The sequence below is a fragment of the Ammospiza nelsoni genome, chromosome 5, assembly GCF_027579445.1.
Source record: "Ammospiza nelsoni isolate bAmmNel1 chromosome 5, bAmmNel1.pri, whole genome shotgun sequence".
Taxonomy (NCBI): Eukaryota; Metazoa; Chordata; class Aves; order Passeriformes; family Passerellidae; genus Ammospiza; species Ammospiza nelsoni.
Window position 1 is genome coordinate 20,333,431 of NC_080637.1, and position 18,187 is coordinate 20,351,617.

General features: G+C 40.3%; 1 protein-coding gene across 4 annotated transcripts in view; it reads right to left on the minus strand.

Moving 5' to 3' along the window:
- PLXNB2 (plexin B2) overlaps positions 1-18,187 on the minus strand; it is a 251,608-nt gene that overhangs the window by 110,218 nt on the left and 123,203 nt on the right. For all 4 annotated transcript variants that reach the window (XM_059471795.1, XM_059471796.1, XM_059471794.1 and 1 more), the window contains exon 4: positions 4,149-4,215. In XM_059471795.1, the coding sequence (XP_059327778.1) occupies positions 4,149-4,150 (2 nt within the window). In that variant the 5' untranslated portion in view covers positions 4,151-4,215. The remainder of the gene's footprint in view (positions 1-4,148; positions 4,216-18,187) is intronic.

Genomic DNA, 18,187 nt, shown 5'->3' on the forward strand with positions numbered 1-18,187 from the left:
GAGAAAAATGGAGAGCCAAGGCTTGCCTGTGGAGCCAGCTCTCCCCCAGCGACTCCATGCTTGATAAGGGCAGGATGAGGGCAGGACTTTCACCATGGGCACTCTCATTGCAAAGATCTAGCAGCAAAGGCATGACATTTGGCCTTTACATGACCTAGTGAATATAAACTCAGATTAGAGGGAAATAAAAGATTGTATTTGATAGCATGTGAGAAAACAACAACATAAATAAGTGTGCTCTACACATCCTGGAGAGATCATTATGCAGGGCTTTCCTGTGGTTGTTACTGCTGGTGGTTACAGCCTGACCTGGTGTCACAGGCTACTCATGCTGGTAGTGCAGAGATGTAATTTCTCCTGGAGCTGAAGTATTCCCCTTAAAATTAGCCAGGCAACACAGGGAGACCAAGATGGAGGGAAAGAAAAAAGACAGGACATAGGTACTGGGAGATGCCAGAAACCACATGCATGAAGACAAGACAGATGCAGCCCATGTGTAGAGCCCTTGCATGCCCTTTAGGGCTTCAGTGTGACAGGGCAGAAATTCTGTGGGACCACTTTGCAATGTCACGTTCTTGCCCACAGCCCAAAGCATGCAGAAAATATGAAACAATTTTTACCTGTTTTGTTGACTTAAATTTTATGGATCTAAAGAAGTGTCTTAGAGGTGATTCTTAGAGGGACTTAAGTCTGATTGATTGTCACGCATAGAATTAAAGTTCCTTATGTGACTCCTTTATGATAGTCTCTATAAATGGGAGACTTCCTCTGTTTTCCTGCCTCATTTCATGCACAGCATAGACATTATTTAATGAACTAGTAACTCCTAATTATTTATTTTTCTCCTTATTATCAAGAATGCCGCTATGCTTTATACACCTCATTCAAATGTTGCTGAGAATTATTTGTAGCATTCACAATATAGGAGCCAAGCTCTTAGAAACAATAATTAATTTTACAATAGCCAGCTGGATCCTGAAACTAAGATGGACATTTTTGAGAGGGACACTGGTTTTGAGAATATATTTTATAATTCTAGAAGTCTAAAAAGCATCTCTGTAGACTTTCCAGGAGGAACCTGCCTACCAGCTAGCAGAGCTTAGTGACAGCACATGACATGATGGGGTCCTCACCCTCCATAAGGGTGCTTGAATCAGGCTATTTAAGATGCCAGTGCACACATTTTACATAAGGAATACTGCTGAGAACAGTGAAAAAACACTCAGTGCTACATTAAGAACTCGTTCCTGGGATCGCAGATTACAAAATGTGCAGCGAGAACCTAATTTTGGTATCTAATCAGGGCTGAGTGTTCTTCCCCTCATCCTGTGCACTCACTTGCCTGTGCTCTACTTGATGGTGCCTGCTCCTGATTCCCCAAGGTACACACACTCCTTCCTCCTCCTTGCAGTCACTGCCTCAAGATTATTTTGATGTATCATCAGCATAATTCAACACAATTGGCTTTTCATCATCTCCACCAGCCCGTTTTATGTTTTTCCTAGCCTTTCCTTATTTTTGAGAGAAACAAAACCCTCACTCTCTCCATTTCTTTTCACCCCTTTGTGAAGTAAAGAAACACAGCAAGCTAACATTTCACTGGATTTATCCAACATTCCACCTTGGTGTTTCATCTATTTGAAAGGTGAGTCCAAAATTTCATTGGATGAGAATGAGGAAGAGCAAGTTTGTTCCACCTTCTGGCTTTACAGGTAACCAAAGCCAACATTCTACCAGTTATTCTGCCAAACCATTACAATGTATTCAAGCTCAAGTTTCAAATTTAATTTTTAATTTTGACTAAACAAAAATTTTTAATAAATATTTCTAGATGTGCCACACTTCAAAATGGATGATTATAAGAGCTGGATTTCACAGGTTCAGGGCTCTACCTCCAGTTTGTTAGTGGTTGCAGGTAAAGCCACTGCTCCTCTTGGTTCCCATGATGTCCTCTGATCCCTCCCTTCAGCTATGCTGTCTTTGTATATGTCTTTGAATATCTCCCTAGCCACTTTTGAGATACAAAACTAAAAGTGTATATGAAAAAGTATTTTCTGCTCTCCAAAAAAACTTGTTGATTTTGCAGTTGTATTACTGCAAAAAGCCCAGCCAATGTGAGGCAAATTAATTTTTGAAAATCACTGATGTTTAGAAGGATAAATCTCTAATATTAATGTCAGATACCTGTAAGAGCCAGATTAAAAATAAGGTTTACATTTAGGAGCTCAGACTACATTTGCACAGAATCAAAATATCAGAAAAATAACACACACTAGAGATGATAATTATTTTTATATGAAGGACAAAAGGCTAGCATCCATCTCTGCAGGATGTGTTTAGTCCTCTGCCAGTTTCAGGACCAGCTAATAATCACATCGCCAATATTCTACTCCTCAGCTTCCAGAAATACAGCTCTAATTCATGTCTTTTAGTTGTTTCCACATACATACATGAAATGACATTTTAACTCGGCAGATATCTTTTATAGCTCAACTGACATTCAACTTGTGCTCTCCTGCTAAATAGGCCCTTCAAAACTACAAAGAGGAAACCAATAACATTCTGCTTATTTCACAAAAAATGGTAACTAAAGATAACCCTTCCCGAGTTTCCCAGAAGTAACAGCTGAAGATGGAGTGGTGAGAAAAATGTGAAAGCAACTGGCAAAAAACTTCTGCATGTACAAACTTGTCACACACATGGGATAGTTCAGGAAGTGTCACTGGCCTGAACAGGGTCATTTGAAATGTATTTTTAGGATCTTGAGACATCTAAAGTTGTCTCAGTAAGTTACTCCAAACTGCATTGTTTTGGTCAATACACATTGAAAGGTTTTAAATGACTTTATTTTATATTGTATAAGCCTACATACATTTCAAACTGGGCCAGATATGAGTAATGGAAAGAATCAAGGCACTGCCTGATCTGTAAATCTTCAATTTAGGTACAATGTTGTCAAATCTGACGATCTTAATTTCAAGCAATCTTATATCAGTAGACAACTCTACATAAACCAGACAGCACTTTGCAATGCTATATGCAGCTCCTGCTGCTTTCAGTGCTACTGGTCAGCCAGTAATTATTGAAGACAAGTTAGTAAAACCTGAAAGGCTAGAATTACAACTGTCCCAGCTTGTTAGACATTTAAGACATAATCACTGTCCTCTTTAACATCTAAGTCATTAATTCTGTACTTTATTCAGCATTTGGAAAGGCTTAGTTGCCTGCTTCCAAGCTCATCAGTAGGCTCTGGGAAAAGGAAGGTGAGATCGTGGGAAAAATGTAATATGAAAAAACCACTGGAACGGATCTGTGGTGGCTGCAAGTTCATGACTATTGCTGCCCTGCACATCAGAGCCGCTCACAGTCTCCTGGGGAAAGACTTGCAGAGACGCAGCTTTGCCTCATACACAAATACATACATGCAAATACACACATGCAGCCACACTGTTAGGGGGTTCACATTATTATGAAATACAGCTAAGGAAGGCAATTACTCTAAGAAAAATAATGGTGTATTCCCCAGCAAAGTAACAGTTTCAAGAGGTTCTAGAAAATGAACCAAAGCTCTTATTGTTAGATAACTATTGACTCCAGGTTTGAAAAAGAGACCTCAAGTGAGCAATGATGCACTTAGCCTGGAACTTGCAGCTGCTGTATTTCACTCTAAATTGAATTGCCAATCCACGGTGCAATCTTTTTCTACTATAATCTCACATCTTCGGGGCAAGTATACCAAAAATTACTATATATGGGGTGCATTATTCCAAGTTAGACTGAATTCCTCTGGAAATGGAAAATATGTCTGCATTACCGAATTTAAGAATCCCTGTGGGTATTATATGGGAGTAGTGGTTTTTTATCTTTTTAAGGGCGCTTAGTGACAACTTCATGTCATTTTTCCTGCAAATAGTTCTTAAGCATGCAAGTGACTAACAGCACATGGCCCCATTAAAATAATTTAGGTATATATTAGCCTATAGATCCATATAATAGATATTCTATACCATGCACACACATACACACAGTGATCAGATCCTGCATTCTCACCCTAATAAAAGTGACTGCCAATTTATCACGATTTACAGTATCACCAATGTCAATGATTTGCAAACATAAATAATTGACACATGCTCTGAAATACTTACATTCACTTTTCCACTAAGTCTTCTTCACTATAATCAAGTTATTTTCCAGGACAGTTTAATCTTCTTACTAAATAAAAGAAGGCAACAATTAAAAATAGATTCATATGCATTAAGCTATGTTTAATCACATTAAATTTATGAACTTTAAAATATGATTTAAGATCATCTATAGTGTAATATAAATTTGTAATTTGTTTATATGCAGTCAGTTTTATTACATTTTAAACACAACTTTATCACACTATAACTTTCCATCCTGAAGCTAAATGGGGCAATGTTCCCTATTTCAATAGCTACTAGGACAGTAAATCAGATGGACAGTTGCTCACAGATGTACAACTAATTACTGAAGAACTGAGAGCTAAACTGATCTATTACCCAAAAGAATGCCTAGCATTACAGATGGGTTATTGTATGACTTGGTACTCCGCTAGCTAGAGCTTGAACATGCTCTGACTAGTGGCAGTACTTGGTACCTCCACTGACCAAACATTTAAGAATGGAAGAGAAGCAATGTCTGTCTCTTTAGGGAAGGATAAAACACCATCAAATATTATTTAACATCACTGTTTATGCCAAAAAGTGGTAACAAGGTTTCATGTGGATTGTTCAACATAAATGTGAAGATGACAACTGTCCTCAAATAAATATCCCAAGCAATAGACATAGTGAGTGCTGTATGCTTCTGTTCCTTACACAGAGTTATTTTTCAGTTGCTTTCAGCAAAGCACAATCAAACAGTTTGCAGCACAACCCAACACTAAAAGACCACCTCAGGGCAGTTCCCCGGTAAGAGAGCCTGAACACCTGGCAAAATCCACCACCTTTTCTCCAAAGCCATCTCATCTCAACTGAACATGACTTTTAGACTCACATAACACTGGCTTCCAGGGAAGTAAGACACAAACATCAGCAGGACTTTTGTGTTCCCTTCATGTTTCTTGAGGCTGTCCAGTCCTAAACCAAACTAATTTTGCTAATGTTCCATTAATTAATTTTCTGCGTTCATACCCTATAAGCAGTTGCTTTGGGAAGATGTTCTTTAAGACTATGTACATTCACCTCTTTGCAGAGAAAAGCTGTATGAGGGAACAAACCTTACTGAGTACAGGATAAGCATGTATGCTCAGCAAAATTGTGAGATTGGAGAAGAGCTGGGTGAGATATTTAGAGCACAGCTGCATGATACAGTCTAACTGGAGAGTCTAGGATTGGGCTGAGGAAGGTCATAGGAGGGAAGTGTAAAGTAAAGCAGCCAAGCCAAGAGACAGACAAAAAAATGAGACTGTAGGACCAAGGTAAAGGGCAGATTTCTTTCTATGTTTTACCAACAACAGGAAAAACAGATCTGGTGCAACTTAAACATGTAAAGGAAAAGAAAATTCAGAAGTTAAAAGGAAGGACAAATGTGAACCATTATCATCCTGTTGACAGCCAAGAAGGAAGGAGGTGGAGGTAGTCAGCAAGGAAACAAGACTTGATCCTGCTGAGAAGTTTGCTTTATATATCCATGTTTTCTCTTTCCTTACGAGCATTTTTGCAAGCACTGCTGAACACTAATTTAGCCACGTCTTGCACAGTTGGTTCCTCATCCAGCCTTGCAGATGCCAGCACTGAGGTGCATGGAAATTAGTATTTGGCTGAGCCTGGAAAAGCAATCAAATGCTATCAACCCTAACTGTTATGGTCAGCCAGCTATACCCCCAATAATAAAGCTATTATTAAAGGTATATCCTTTGCTAAAAATATCAGAAATGTATTTATTGAGAAAACTGGTTCAGCCATAACCCAGGACGTGGAACAGAGTCATCTAACTACTTATGTGGCAGTTCTCACATGGATACACCAGGCATTTCAGTCTGTAGTTCAACTGTGCCAGAGAATGATGCTACCAAATTGTATTCAATTTTCTGTGTTATAAAATTGGAAGCCTTTTTCATAAGAGGCTTGGGACACAAGCCAGAAATCTCGCTCACTGTCTCCCTATGTATTCAGACTGAGTCATCAGATTTTCCAGGTTTCTCCACTCAAATGGCACACTGCTTTGGATGGACACAGGTGGTACCATCTGCCACAAGGCTTCTTTGGTTTGTTTGGTTTTGTTTCTTCCTTCTACCTCCTGCTCGTAGCACAACAGCTCTTTTTCAGTATCTTACACTGGTTCTGGTTTTTCATGGTATGGATTTGGCCAGTCAAAATGGACTGCTTGAACTAAAGGAGCTTCAATACATATTGTTAGCACAGGTCCTCTAACAGCTGGAGGCACTTGCAAAGTGACCTGAAGCAAAAACTACTTCAGCAATTTAGAGAAATTGTTCTTTAAAGATGACAGAAACCATGAGCACAACAGAGCAAGTGGGTAAGGGATGGTCACATAATCTAACTTCAGTCTAACAAGGCTAATCTTCTGTTTCTTCTCTCTCCATTAGCTTGACAGAAAGAGTCTGCCATGGATTGCCTTGTGGATTAGGAATTAATCTTCCCTGAACTGCTTTTTGGGGAGGACTCCCTCTCCCCTCCATAACCCACAGAAGACAGCAAGAGGTTAGACTACTTTTAGCTGTTATCCTGTCTCAATCTGAACTAGCTTAATTGCTCCCACCTTTTACATGACAAAATTTCTGCCTTTCAAATCAAAATACACCTTAGGGGGAAAGGATGAAGACCACCCTGTATGGTCAATGACCCAGCAGAAACAGGACAACCATGAACAATCTCCCCATCCTGCAAACGCCCTGTCCCTCATAAGACAACTGCACCTCTGTGGTCAGGGTCAAGGTCTCAAATGCCATTATTTCAAATAGATGAGAAACTCAGGCTGATTGGTTGTATCCAAGTGCAAAATTTTGCAAGCAGGTAACATGGTGCTCTGGCACTGCAGCTGCCAGGGAGATAATGGCTTCTGAAAGCAGCAAGGAACAAAGTGTGGCACTTGTTCTGCAGTGCCTAAAGCTGATGCTGCTGTAAGTATGGGTAAGAACATATTGAGGGTTTTTTTTTGTCCTTTTTTTTAATGTTTGCTTCTAGAGCTAAAAACAGATCATGAATCACTTTTCTTTGAGAAGGGATCTTGTTTGTTTGTCAAAAAGGGCAAGCACTGGGTCAGAGATGGAAAGCTGTGCTATCCGGTTCCCAGCCACAAACTTAATTCCCCTGAGCCTTCAGCTGTATAGAACATATGGAGCAGATACTTTTCATATAGACTTTTACATGCCCATGGAACTTTCATCCAGCTGTTGAGCTAACAAACACAGTGCCCTTGATAGGATGGAGCACATAGGATAAAACTACATACTGCTTTTTGAGCTTGATTTTGAGAATGGATCTTCACATTTCAGTGAAGACATTACAACACTGAGACCACATTCACATGGAAACAGAAGAATTTAATACTAAAAACTTTAGGGGAGATCAGATGTCAACCTAATACTCTAAACATTGCAGTGTGTTTAGATCTCTAATTAACTCAGAATCACACAACATCTGGCCAATGCATTATCTTCCCTCACCTCTAGGTCATCTCTATTCTGCCCTCTCCACCTCCTTGACCACAGACATCAGATTTCACTTCTAGCACATGAGCTCTTGAGTTTTATTACTGACTTTCTTTCTCCTCTGCTTGGCTCACTGCTATTATCTTGGCTGGCTCTAGACAGCACTTTATCAGAATGTAAGGACACTGACTTTTTTTCTGAGCCTTCCCCTTTCTTTTGAGAGCAAATGGAGCCAAGGCCACCCAGCACGACACACCCCCTCCATGCAAGGATCTATTTGTGCAACCTGCTGCTCTCCCAGCAATGCAAGATGCTCCCCATGCCATGAGCATCACCCAGCAGAGGACACAGGAGACAGACCAGCATTACACAGCAGAACAATGTTTACTCTTAGTTTTCCAGGAATTCAACATAATCCTGCATAGCCAAGTTTTTAAGTTACCCAGTGTCCTGGTTTCATCCAGGACAGAGTTAAGTTTTTGTTTTGCAGTAGCTGTGAGGGGACAGAGCTTGGAGCTGTGTGGGTATGTCTAGGTTGTTATTCTATATCATCCACATAATCACTGGTGAGGGCAGGGAGGGGCATGGAAATAAAGGACTCTTATTCTAGGAAGAAAAGTGTGGCTTTGGGTCATTTTTAATTTTCTCAGGTTGCACCACCTGCACCACCTCAGGCTGGCTGGTAAGCATTTATTTCCATGTAAATCACCCTCTTTTTGTATACTTTTGCTATTAATATTGCTGCTCTAACTGTTCATTTTCATATCTCATTGCTGTTTCCAGTAAATTATTTCTTATCTCAACCTGTAATTTCCCCCTTTTTATGTCTCCAATTCTCAACTCCACCCCTGGTTTGGGAAGGGGAAAGAAAGCAGGATGAGCAAGTGAGTGGTTGGTTTGGGAAGAGTCTTGGGGATATGGGGGGGCACTTATCTGAGGAATGCTGTTCCATTTATAAACCATGACATCCAGAATTAAAAATTAACCAAAGATCACAAGTTCAGTTTTCCTTTCACTTTCCTACTCCTTTGAAGTCCTAAAACACTATTTCTGTTTCCCTCTGTTCCCCATTCTCATGTAGTCCTCTTTTTCTTTAATCCTTTGGCCTCTGTGGGACAGGGAAGAGAAGAGGCAAAGAAACATATGGGAAAATGAAGCTGACTGCCATCTGTGTTTGTGCTGACCCTAAAAACCAATATAAACACAGACCAGTTAGGCTAGCTCACATTCGCCAGCAGTTTTCAGAGTACTGAAGTAGCCCAATCATTTCAAAATACCTGTAAGCACTTCACTGACAAGAATTATCAGGAATCCTGTGTTATTCTGGTGTTATGCAGACTTATAGGTAGATCTGTGCTTGCCATGAAATATTCTACAGCTGCTGCTTTGGTTTAAAACAGCCCCAGCAACACCAACCATCCCCTCTTCACAGCACAGTTGTTAACTACTAACTGAAGAACACAAAAAAATTCACCAAAATTGTTCTACAACCATTACTGTTCAATCAAGGTAAATGGTGCAACATTCAAGAACATTGCTCCAGAGCCTCATACCTCAAAAAAGAAAATCAGAATCTGTTATATTACATTCTCCCTTTCATCTTTGTGTCACTGAAGGCATTCCACAGGCAGTTTTACCTCTGACAGCACGATTTTCAATCAGTCTGCTCTTGCCTGGATTTGAAATAGGACACTACATGAAATTGGATCCTGTAGCCTCAAACATGCCCAGGCTTGCAGAGGAGGTAAAACAAAAAGAAAAAGAAGGGTTTTTTTTAAACACAGGGTGCTAGTAAAACTGATTTTAAAGTGCCACTTCATTTCTCTCAACTGGAAGTAATATATTACCTCTATAAAGACTTTTATACTAAGTTCTTGAAATTCTTTATTTACACAATGCCATTGGTGCCCACCTCACCTTAGAAATACACATTTTAATAGTCAACCAAAGTGATACAAACCACCAAAGTAAATAAGACTACCTTAAAATTGGCTTCACTACTTTTTCCCATATATCTGCCAAGCTAAGGCCCAGTCCTGCAGTCTCTTTCATCATGTACTCAGTACTCACACCAGAATTTGAAGGTTTACTCCTTGAATTACAGAATGCAGATTGCCTTAATGGAGAAAGGAGCAGGCATGACAGTGTGAGTGTGAAAAAGGAGAGGAAAAAATTCAAAATGTAGGAAGGTAAAAAGAAGCAAAGATTGTTAAATGGAGAATGAGGCATGGATAAGAGAGAATAAGAGACATAAGGAGACAGCAGCAAATAGTGGTGTGGAGAACAAGAGGAATGAAAAGTTTATCCTGAGCACTGTAGGGCTTTATTTTTAATTTTATTTTAAAAGTAAAAATAACCCAAAGTTCACTCCTTTGTCATCCTGAACTGAGATGTCCATTCCTCTGAAGTGGGGTATGAAAGGATGTAAGGAGTACTGGTACGATGAGCCAGGCAAGGCTCACCTGAGACCAGCTGGATGGATCAGTGGAGTTTCCAGTGTCTTCTTTTATAGTGACTGATTTCTCCCATGATAGCCCATTGCACTGCAAATTTCATTCTTTTGTTTGTTTCTAAAAGTGGAAAAAGGAACCACTACAAAGCCTGGTTGGAAGTTTGAGTGAAATTTCATCTTCCCCACTGAGAAATGTATAAAAATCACAACCTTCTCATTAATACAACAGTGGCCTGGCTGTGCCTTTTGCTGAACAGATCAGAAAGCATCGCAGCAATCCAAAGTTATAACAGCAGTAATGTCTCATTTGTCCATCAAATCCAAGGAACAAGGTGAATCTCAGCCTAATTGCAAGCAATATAAGAACACTTTCCTCCTTTAAATCAGGTAGAAGAGCTCTTCTCATCTTCAGCACCTCTCAGAGAATCAGCCTGATTCCCTCCACACTCTCTCTTGCTTTCTCTGTGACCTGTCTTGCTAATCTGGAATCCTTCAGAGCTGGGAACGGGACCCCCTGCCTTGTTTCCCATCATCTGCACTGATTTATGTCAGCAAGCCAGGCCAGCTGGCTGCCTGCACACCCAGAGAGCCCATACACCCTGACACTGCTCACTAAAGAGAAAAACAACAACAAAAAAATCCCATACACCCCTCTCCCCAGCCCAAAAATCCAGCGTGGCTTTGCCTGCCAGGTTAAACCTTGGTCTCTCCTTGTGAGCCTCATCTACCTGTGGCTGCTGGGCAGGACACTGCCCTGGCTGGGGCTGCTCCTCTGGGGCTGAGCCCTCTTCTGCAAATTCTTCAATACTATTTCAAGTCTGGGGAAGGGTACTGTTACTAGTTCACTACGAAAGATACATATGTCCACACTTTTTTTAAAAAGAAACCATTCGGAACAGCGATAGGAGCTGGCTCGGGCGGATACCGTCCTATCTGGCAGAGCAAGTCACAGCAGGTTCTGTAATCGCCAGCTCTGCAAACACTGATTTCCCCCCCACCCCTCCACGGGACCTTAACTTGCCCTGTGCTCCTGAGCAGAGGATGAGCACATCTGAAAATACTGATAGGGAATGGCTGGGGAAAACCAGCTTTTTAAATTTTCTTTTTTTTTTTTTTTTTAATAATTTGTTTTTGCTTTTTTGGTTTCTTTTCTTAGATGTGGTTTTTGTTGGTGTCCCTCTCCCCGCAATAAAACTTCTGTCTTTCACACTTACATGGGGCATGAGCTACAGGAATAAGAGCTTGTTTGGTTCAAGCACTCTTTTTTTTTTTTTTTTTTTCCACCAGCAGAGCAAACCGCGTTTGGATGCACACGAAGGGAAAGGCAATATTTATAAAGGAAGTTCCCACACTTCCTCTTCAAACAAATCACTTCTGGCTGGTTTTGCAATTACAGACCTACCGTGAAAAGAGGGTGGAGGAATAAAAAAAATTGGGTATACTATTTCCTTTTAAAGTCACTTGCTCCTGAAAATCAAGCTTCCAGAGAGGAAGGAGTTAAGCACTCAGGACAAACTGTCAAGTTTTCAGTAACTAATTTACTCTTCCTGTAGGCCTGGAGGAAATCCACAGCTGCCACTAATATTCCTTGCTCATTTCAATACTCCTCGTTGTGAAATGGATTTTAATGGCCAAGCAAAGCCATGCAAACCGCAGATGTAATTAAAGCCACTGAAACCGGCTCCACAGAAGGCTGGGCAGCGCCCCGTGCCCCACCTGGGGGCAGATGCCGTGGCACAGGCTGGCAGGGTGGCACCAGGACACCTCATCCCTGGCACAGCACACGGTGCTGCTGCTGACAGGGTGGATCCTGCTCTCTGGAAGGGCAGCAGGACTCACAGCAAAGCTGCAGCAGGCGATGGACAGGGAGCCAGGGGCTCGCTGCAGCTGGGACTGGCTGTGCCCGTGCTGCCAGGGATCAGTGCCTCTGCAGGGCACTGCTGCATCCAGCTGGAAGCATTTGTTCTCACCCAGTTTTCATCCCATGCCCTGCTCCCTGGGTTACAAAGCTCTGCCACCCCAAACCCATTTGTTTGCAGTGCTAAAAACCTCTTCTTCCATGGCCAAACTGTATTTGACAAGCTAATTTCTCTCCACACAGAGTGGCTTAAAGTCTGCAACACTAGCATAGGAAGTAAAGATTTTTCTGACAATTCTCAATAAATCAGCTTCCTATTTGAATTGACATACCTTAATTTCCTCTGCAGTGAATCTAACTACTAGTTTACCCAAAAGGTTGGTAGTCCCCTGGTATTGAAATCTGTATAAGATCCATACCCAGCAAAGGAAAAAACAAAAGTTTTCCCGAAACTCTTATCCAAAGCATGGGAGGATGGAAAATAAGATCAGCATACCTTGCTGAAAATAGTTCTTGAGATAAAAGATATGATTGCTCTGGCACTAACCTCCTTCCTCCTTCCCTGCCCTCCTCAGTCACAGTGAGGTGCAAATGCCTTAGGAAACTCCCTGCCCCTACTACACACTTTTCTCATGTTTAATCTTAGGTTAGAACACAATTGGCTTTGGGCTTGAGTAACCTTTCATGCAAAAAAATTCCCACACCTTTCAGTTACTAATTTCATTTGATAACAGCTGCAGGAAACTTGCTCCATATTTGTGAAGTTAAATCACTGCCAAATTCTGTTTTCTGGTGCCAGCTGCTGAGAATAAAGCTAAAAAGCTTTCCAAAACAATTATATTTAAATTATTAATTAACACCACTTGGAATATTATGACTAAAATCAATTCGTTTATGCAAAGGTATCTACAATCCTGAAACAAAGTAACAGTGAAAGAGATTCTTTAGCTGGTGAATAATTAATACAGCCTTTCATTTGTTTCACCTCATATGCCAAGTAAGACAAAAGGAAAGTCATCGATGCAAGTGGATCACAAAGGTAACAACATGATCATTATACATTTATAGCCACTAAACTGTTTAAGTGAAAAGTTAAACAGGACCAAAAATACTTCTGCAATATCAGATCCAGAAGAAACTAAAATACAGTTTTGACCATGTGGATGAAACAACAAAGATAAGAAAAGCAGAGCTGCCTCCTCAGCTTTCTTGCTGTAGGTAAGCAGAAAGATCTCTCATCAGCTGTAAGAAGTTAGGTCCTCTGAAACCTCTGTCTTCGGGCCCACAAGATCCATCAAAGTGGCTTCCCACTTCTGGAAGCAAAACACCATTGTTTGGCAAATTACCTCCACATTTTTTACCATGAAGGCATGTGACTTTATACCCACATACATACTGCTTCCTCTCAGACACCAAAAGAAGCATTTTTCTAGTCTGACATGCTCCAGGTTTCTTGGCAAAGCACAAATCTTTTAAAAAAGTGCGTTTTGGTAAACAGTGTGCAGATTTCCTGGGGATTACCAGAACTACATACCTCTTGTTAAAATATGCTTCCGTGACACGAGGTGATGTCAACGGAAGAACCGCATAAATCATTATTTGCTGCAAAACGAAAAGCTTAGCATGTTTCAATTTACAGCATTCCTTAACTTGATTATGTGGCTAGGAATCAGCAAGCAGTTGCCATTATGCCAGTGGTCTGATACTACCCCAATTTCATCCTATTTAACCATTAAATTTTTACACCATTAAAAAAAAAGTTGGATTTATACATGTTTGTTTTTATTTTCAAAATTACTCAGAGTATCTCTCCAGAGAAATGTTAGAGATTAAAAAAGTACCTCAGTGGGAGAACATTCGTTGCCATTTAAATGTTGAATTACAGCAGAGCACTAAGAAACGATGTAGGTGTTTGATCAAAGAGTTTCCTGTGTGCCCCGTTAACAGCTCCTCTGTGTGAGGCAACAATAGGGATATTTTCACACTGTGCAAACACTACCTTTGCAACATTTCTGCCTCCAAACTGGAGGCTCACCTGCTTCCCTCAATACACACCATACCTTCTCCTTCCTTGTTACATTACTCTTGCTGCCCTTTTTTGTGCTTTTCCCCATAGCCTCCTTTATATCCCATCAGCTGAAAACAGAGCCAGCAACATTAGACTTGAAGTTCCTACCTCCTGACATAAGCAGACTCAAAAATCTAGACAAAACAAGCTGTCCCATTTCTGCATTATCTGTGCACTGATTTCGGAATCTAAAACCCTTTTGCTCACGAATGAGAAATGATGTGGCTTCCTTCATGATAAACTTTCTCCAAACAAAGCTTACCCAACTGTGACACAAAGCCTGCCTTGCTTTGTCTGGGACTGTCTTGTACATGGAAAAAAATCCCATGAGGCTCATCTTCACCTGCCTCTAAGGGTACTGGAAATAAAAGATTTTCCATTCTATGAGTGACCTGCTTTCCTTGCAGCACCCCTCCTTACTGGGTCAAAACTTTTACACTCCTCCTAATTCCATGCCTGCAACCAATATGCACTGCCACCAACCCGTTAGCACATACTTTTCATATCTTTCAAACAGATGGTAGTTTGGGGGTGAATTACACTTGGTTTCACAGCTAGCCCAATCCCAGGCACCGTGTCATCACCACAGACAAGAGCCCACAGATCTGCTTCATTTGGCTATAAAGGTTTGCTCCATCATTGCATTGATAAAGTGCTCAATGGAAAAGACTGTGGTTTAAATATTCCCCAGACCAGGAAGAGTTTTTAAGAAGCAGCACTAGCTCACTCCACTTAAAGGGAAAAATGGTCTTTTGGCTGAGAGATGTCCTTTGTTCTGCTGTGTTTGGGTCCCTCTGGCTACAGAGCTGCATGGAGGATGTGTGAACTGAAAGTGCTGTTAGAAAGGCAATGCCATGGTCTTTCTGGCATGAAACCTATTTTGTACCTGTGCTGAAAGAACTCTTGACATATTATTGGTCTGGAACATTCCTGCATTATGCCTGTGGCCATAAACTGGCCAGTTTTGATTTCTGGATCTCAGAAATAGCCAAAGAACTAGAAACAAATTGTTTTGACTCTACTTACAGAGTGTTATAGTGAAATGAAATCCTGGGTGAATGTGATGATTTTCCCCTCTCTGTAAAGAAGTTGCAGTTTTTCTCAGTATTTCCTCTCTACAGAAACACTGTGCTAAGGAACCACTTGCACTGTAGGACCCCAAGCACCCCATGGCAAAGCTGTCTCTAATTGGCACGCCTATCTGCCCATCTCACCCAACAAAAGAAAGCATTAATCCACATCTTCAAGAATTCAATAGTCATTTAAGCAGAAGGTCAGGTACCTAATGGGCTGTCAAGTTCAGGCTGTCTATCCCTCTGTCTTCCTGGCTTCCCAAGCCTTGACTGAAGGTCCTCAAGAGCTGGGTACTTTATTTTCCTGCCAGAGCACTATGAAGGCTAGAGCACAAGTGACTGCTTTGCAAATTTAAGTTGGGATGACATATTCTGGCTTCATTGAAAGAGAGAGGGGGAAAAAAAAGCAGCCAGGTACAGAGCAAGGCTGATAAGTATACTAAGGATGCTGTTTGTCCCGTATTACTGGCACACTTCAATAGAATGTGAATATTCAGTAGCCTGCATTGTGCTTTTTGACCCAAAACTTATTATGACTGCTGCACTTTTAGAGTACCTCACAGCAAGGATAACTGTGTGTAAACACTGTGTGGCATCGAGTGCTATTAAATATTATATAGAATATATATATTTTACTGTTTATATATACAATACACACTAATCTTTTAGTACCACTAAAGGTAGAGAGCATGATTGTACACATTTCCCAGGTCTTTTTCAGCACCATGATTTATGGAGTGAGCTTGAAGCCTACAGTCTGGAATGCAGAAACATTGCTACAGCTCCCAGTAATTTCCAGGAGTACACAAAGAGGAGGGAGCCCCTTCCAGATTTGCTGGGACACAGCCCACTGCACATACTTGCTTTTGAACAGCCTCGTAAAACCAAAACATTTTTTTCCAAACAGATCACAGGTCACGTAAGCTTCCCAAGGGATATATTGGTTACAGATGTTTTCATGTAATAAAATATTCCACTCAACTGCAGTATTTCTAACTGATAATGATAAAACTAAATTACCCTTGTCTAATGGTTATGTCCCCAATGTACTCCTTACCACGGTAAACATTGGCTCATTTGTTACCATTTAGCCACATAAAATATTTTTTTTTAATATGAGCACGCCACAAAGATAACGTATTTCAAGTTTGCAAGAACTACTTGAACTTTTCAATAATATATACTTAAAATTCACTATTTTTGCATATTTCCAGAATAAATTATACCTCTACGTTTCAGCATTATCATATAAATTTGCATTTAAAAGTTATCTCATTCTTTAAACATGAGTAAGTCTAATAATTTTCCAATATTTATTCTTTAACTTGGAATATTTAAGAAAAATCACTCAATTGTCTGAATGGTGTAATACTAATAATGAAACATTCAATTTGATGTCCTCCTGGCAGAGTTGTTAGCAAAGGTCATTGTGATGGTATGTCAAAATGATCAAGCAGTTCAAAATAAAAAATTAAAAAAGGAAAAAGCAAGAAGGAGATAATTGTCTCTATTCAAAATACACTTACAATATAGCACTAACAAGGATGGCTATGAAGAAGGAAGAAAAAAAAATTTGAAAAGGAAACTTAAGTAGTCTTTGACCATAACGAGGAGCCTCTCTCAAACAAGAGGAGCTCATGCAGTTGGATGGGACCACATCTCTATGAAAACTACCACCTCACCATTTTTATGTAAAAGATTAAATTCATTAGGCTTGAGATAGCTATTCATCATTGCTCTCCTTTTTGGATCATCAAGATACTTATGCTTGGATTTCCAATACAGACATTAAGAGCAAAGGAACAAAGTGACTCTTGATGTCCTATAACTGTTCTGTGTTGCCACTTCACAGACAAAGTCAAGCTAGTCTAATTACATTTCAGTAAGACTGGAAACAGCAGGTGCAGAATACCCTCCGTGGAGGGAAACATAAGCCACTTAGCACTACTGGTGTTATATCAAAAGTAGAACCTGTCTATTTTTAAGAAAATGTGTGAGTTAGTAAAAATTGGAAGTAGGCTGTCTACACTTGATTAAAGAAAAGGAATTCTTCAAACTTCACAATGCCACAATCCAGTTATTCACTGCTTTAATGCTAATGTTCCTTTCTGAGCTAAATGTATTGTCACCAAGCTTGATAAGCAATTTTTGCAGTTATCCAATTCAAATGCATGCTTGTGCTTGGCAAAGAAAAAAAATCACTTTGTATTATTGCAGTGGTCAGAAGCATTCTTCAATGATGTGCTATAGGGGAAAATGTGGGAGCATTTCCCTCCACTTCCCCATTCCAACTGAAAGGATAATTCAATCTGCACCAAATCACTTGAGAAAAATTTAATTCATATTGATGGAGATGCTTTCTAAACAAAACATAGCTGAACCTGACCTGAATACAGCGTTTGGAAGAGGAGGACTTTGTTTTGGTTCCAAGCAACATGCCAAGAAAACTTTACTCAGCTGACATTTTTGCCATAGTCCTGCTTATCTGCCTATCACTCTCCTTCTCATCATCATATTTGATTAACTGTGAACTTATCCTGAGACTGATGCAGTAATTAAGATTGCTCCCATGTACAGGAGGCAACAATGGTTCTCTGATAGCTCCAGCATTTGGGAAGGAGGTTATGCAGCACATGAAATGCAAAGGAACAGCCCTGTTCTGTGACTCAAGATAACATCCAGGATACGAACAAAGCAGTGCTTTGTGACAAGTCATTTGCTTTCTGAATAAAAGTACAATCCAGTTTTTCTAAGCAGATGCTCTCACACAGAGAACAGAAGCCTGATCTGATGATATTTGAATTTTTAAACCAATTTAACAGTTTTTAGGATGGTATGACTAAACAGCAGTAGGAGCAGTGATTTTTGTGCAGCAGTGACTTCAAAACACATGAGTCTTGGAAACTCACATACTTCTTTCCTCTTCCCTTAAAGAGCCTTTAGCATAGTAATCTGGCCTAATGGGAAAAGGACTAGCTTTCTGGAATCAAAATCACCTGGATGCAGAAGAGGACCTGATCTGAAGCACAGCCCCCAGGAGCTGTGTTCCTGTTGAGCAGCCGAATGCTGCCCATTGAGCACTGCCTGTCACAGC